This window comes from Chaetura pelagica, unplaced genomic scaffold (genome assembly GCF_000747805.2).
Source record: "Chaetura pelagica isolate M959 unplaced genomic scaffold, ChaPel_1.0 scaffold402, whole genome shotgun sequence".
In the NCBI taxonomy this organism is placed as follows: Eukaryota; Metazoa; Chordata; class Aves; order Apodiformes; family Apodidae; genus Chaetura; species Chaetura pelagica.
The window spans coordinates 15,325-19,221 of record NW_009952264.1 but is presented as its reverse complement, the minus strand read 5'-3'; the positions used below and the strand labels follow the sequence as shown (position 1 = coordinate 19,221).

The 3,897-nt window shown below is 58.4% G+C and overlaps 1 protein-coding gene across 1 annotated transcript in view; it reads left to right on the top strand.

Moving 5' to 3' along the window:
• Positions 1-2,333, top strand: part of LOC104397661 (carboxypeptidase A1-like) — a 23,552-nt gene extending 21,219 nt beyond the window's left edge. Inside the window, exons 6-11 of the mRNA XM_010007661.1 lie at positions 59-160; positions 293-403; positions 622-712; positions 996-1,195; positions 1,426-1,510; positions 2,146-2,333. Of these exons, the coding sequence (XP_010005963.1) occupies positions 59-160; positions 293-403; positions 622-712; positions 996-1,195; positions 1,426-1,510; positions 2,146-2,333 (777 nt within the window). The remainder of the gene's footprint in view (positions 1-58; positions 161-292; positions 404-621; positions 713-995; positions 1,196-1,425; positions 1,511-2,145) is intronic.
• The last annotated feature ends 1,564 nt before the right edge of the window (positions 2,334-3,897 follow it).

Here is a 3,897-nt window from a genome sequence, read left to right as displayed (position 1 = left end):
GGGGGTGGTGTGAGGGCAGGGACTGAGCTGCCCCACCATCCCCTTTCTGCTCTTCCAGTTCAGCAAAGGAGGGACGAACCGTCCCGCCGTCTGGATCGACACCGGCATCCACTCCCGGGAATGGGTGACACAGGCCAGTGGTGTCTGGTTTGCCAAGAAGGTACAGGCCACCTCCAGGACACCTCTGGTGTCCCCAAAGGGTCAACAAGGTTCCTGCAGCCCCCTGGTGGGTGCCAGGTGGCCGTGGAAAGGGGACGGAGATCTGGTAGCACCAAAACGCCATCCTCTCTAGATCGTCCTGGATCATGAGAATGACGAAGGTCTGGCCGCCCTCCTGGACAAGATGGACATCTTCCTGGAGATTGTCACCAACCCAGATGGCTTTGCCTTCACCCAAACCAAGGTACCACCCTGGTTTCCTTCTCCCCAGCTCCTATGGCCCTGCTGGATGGGGCTGCACATGGAGACGCCTAAAAAGCTCAAATCTGACACGTCCACGGGGAAGGAGGGGGAACCACCATGACCCATTAGCCCTTCTAAGATGTCAGCCACCTCATTCACTTGAGGCTGGTGGAGCTCCCACCCTGACCACCACAACTTGAGACCTCTCTGCCCTTCCAGAACCGCCTGTGGCGCAAAACCAGGTCCAAGCACTCGGGCTCCATCTGCGTCGGCGTCGACCCCAACCGCAACTGGGACGCAGGCTTTGGAGGTCAGGGCTCTTCCATCCACCCTTCAGGTGGAGGCTCTGAGGCCGTTTCTCCATCAGAAAGACCCACTGATGTCCTCTGAGGGATGGGATGTGGGTTTGGGCTCCACCAAGTGCCCACCATGGTGGAGACGCCCAACGCGAGGAGGAACCCCAAGCGCGTTCCTCGCTGGCCACCAACCAGCTGAAGGGTGGGGAAGAAAAGCTCTTGGGCTTGGAAATGGGAAAGGCCTGAGCCATCCAAGCCACCAAACCAACCACGCTGTGTTTTCACATCCCCCCACAGGATCTGGGGCCAGTGGCAACCCCTGCTCGGAGACCTATCGCGGCCCCTACGCCAACTCGGAGCCCGAGGTCAAGTCCATCGTGGACTTTGTGAAGAGCCACGGGAACATCAAGGCTTTCGTCTCCATCCACAGCTACTCCCAGCTCCTGCTCTACCCCTTTGGCTACAAGACCACCCCAGCCCCTGACGAGAAGGAACTGGTAGGGCTCCCGGGGGGGTTTGGGATGATGTGAAGCTGCTCTCCTCCTGCCAAGGGGAAGCAACCTCCATCGTGACAGGTGAAGGGGAAATTGGGCAAGATGGGAAGAAGGCCTGGATGCTCTGTCAGCCCCTGGGGGACTCCCCCAGGTCCCAAGAATCCTCTCCTGCAGGACGTGTCCCACAGGTTGTCCCCTCCTCTGGCTCATCTTGCTCTCTTCTGTCTTCCCAGCACGAGGTCTCTGAGAAGGCGGTGGCAGCTCTGACCTCTCTGTACGGCACCAAGTACAAGTATGGGAGCATCATCACCACCATCTGTGAGTGCTGGGGCAGCAGGGCCAGCCAGGAACCATGAGCCACACCATGGAGTGGGTTGGGTTGGAAAGGAAACCTAAAGATCATCTAGTTCCAATTCCCCTGCCATGGGCAGGGACACCTCCCACCATTCCAGGCTGCTCCAAGCCCCATCCAACCTGCCCTTCAACACTGCCAGGGATGGGGCAGCCACAGCTTCCCTGGGCAACCTGGGCCAGGGTCTCCCCACCCTCACAGCCCAGAATTGCTCCCTCACATCTCAGCTCCAGCTCCCTCTGCCAGCTGGAAACCCTTCCCCCTGCTCCCATCCCTCCCTGCCCTTGTCCCAAGCCCCTCCCCAGCTTTCCTGGAGCCCCTTCAGGCACTGGAAGCTGCTCTAAGGTCTCCCTGGAGCCTTCTCTTCTCCAGGCTCAACACCCCAACTCTCCCAGCCTGGCTCCAGAGCAGAGCTGCTCCAGCCCTCCCAGCATCTCTGTGGCCTCCTCTGGCCTCTCTCCAACAGCTCCATGTCCTTCTTGTGTTGGGGACCCCAGAGCTGGACACACTCCCCCCCACAGACACACTTCACCTTACCCAGAAGCTCCCATGAGTGAGGAACATTTCTCATTCCCTCCCTTTCTTCTTCCCCACCTCCCAGACAAGGCCAGTGGAGGAACCATTGACTGGACCTACGAGCAGGGCATCAAATACTCCTTCACCTTCGAGCTGCGGGACACGGGGCGCTACGGGTTCCTGCTCCCTGCCCAGCAGATCATCCCCACTGCTGAGGAGACCTGGTTGGCCCTCAAGGTCATCATGTTCCACGCACGGGACAACCCCTACTAACCAAGAATTGGGAAGCCCAAGTGATGGTGGGATGAGCTGTGGTGGGAAGAGGAGGCAAGAAATAAAAGTGATGAAGGCTGAGAAAGGCTTTTTGGTGGTTGGTCCTGTTGTTTCAATCAGCTGGGAAAGGTTTTTTGTCTGGGAGGCTCCACGTGGCAGTGGCCACCATAAGCTGCAGGCGTATCCCTGTCCTGGATTCATTCTGGATCAAAACCAGGACACTCCCCAAGGCCTGGAAATGGGATTCAAAAGGGGCATGAAAATGATAGGATGGAAAAGAAAGTGGGTTGGTTTTCCTTCTGTGTTGGTGGAGGATGGAAGGGGATGAGGTTTGGTTGGGCACTTACCAGGTAAAGAGGAGACCTTGGATGTGGTAGCTGGGCTGGCAAGGAGGGGTGTCCACTTTTTCCAGCCTTGCCAGGGGTTGGGGCAGCTCCAAGGTGGGTCAGCAGGATTTATTCTGGGTGTTTTTGTGGTTAAACGTCGACTTGGAGAGCTGGTGGAAAGGTCCCTCCTCACCTGCTGCAATGCTGGGAGGAAGGGGAGCCCAACCCCTGTGCCTGCAAGGTCCTGCCCATGGGTGGGGGCAATCCCAAGCACAGATCCAGGCTGGAAGGAGAATGGATGGAGAGAAACCCTGAGGAGAAGGACTTGGGGGTGTTGGGTGAGGAGAAGCTCAACAGGAGCTGGCTCCGTGTGCTGGAGCCCAGAACCCACCCTGTGTGTCCTGAGCTGTCACCAGCAGGGTGACCAGCAGGGCCAGGGATGGGGGGATTGTCCCCTCTGCTCTGCTTTGCTGAGTCCCCCCTGCAGGGCTGGGGCCACCTCTGGGGTCCCCAACACCAGAAGGACATGGAGCTGTTGGAGAGAGGCCAGAGGAGGCCACAGAGATGCTGGGAGGGCTGGAGCAGCTCTGGAGCCAGGCTGGGAGAGTTGGGGTGTTGAGCGTGGGGAGAGCCTGGCCCAGGTTGCCCAGAGAAGCTGTGGCTGCCCCATCCCTGGCAGTGTTGAAGGGCAGGTTGGATGGGGCTTGGAGCAGCCTGGGCTGGTGGGAGGTGTCCCTGCCCATGCAGCAGGATGGAACCCAAACTATTCCATGGTTCCAAGGACATCCAGCCAATACTGGTTTGGTGGAAGCACCAATTTGGCGAAAGCCACAATCATTTCCTATCAAGGCCTCATGCCCTGGTCAGACACCACATTCATGGTCACTGGGAGGTTCCAGGAACCCTGGTGAGAGGGCAGAGGGAAATTTCCCTTCAGTCACCCAAACCTTGAAGAAGCTCCACCAGCAAGGGTGTAACTGGGAATGAATCCCCCAGCCTTTACCAGGCACTGGAGCTGCTGAGCTCCTTGCTGAAGAACAGAGTGGGCCTCCAAAAGGCTTTTTAGACAACAAACTGATGTTCTGCCTCTTAACCTCAACTTGCAGCTGCCCCTGTGATGGTCAGTGCCTGGTTCCTCCATGGAGGCTGCAGTTTCCTGCAGCTCCAGTGACCAGGAACCTACTCCAGCAGGTCAGGAGAGGAGCAAATCCCCAGTGCACAGTGGAACTGGGGGAGAT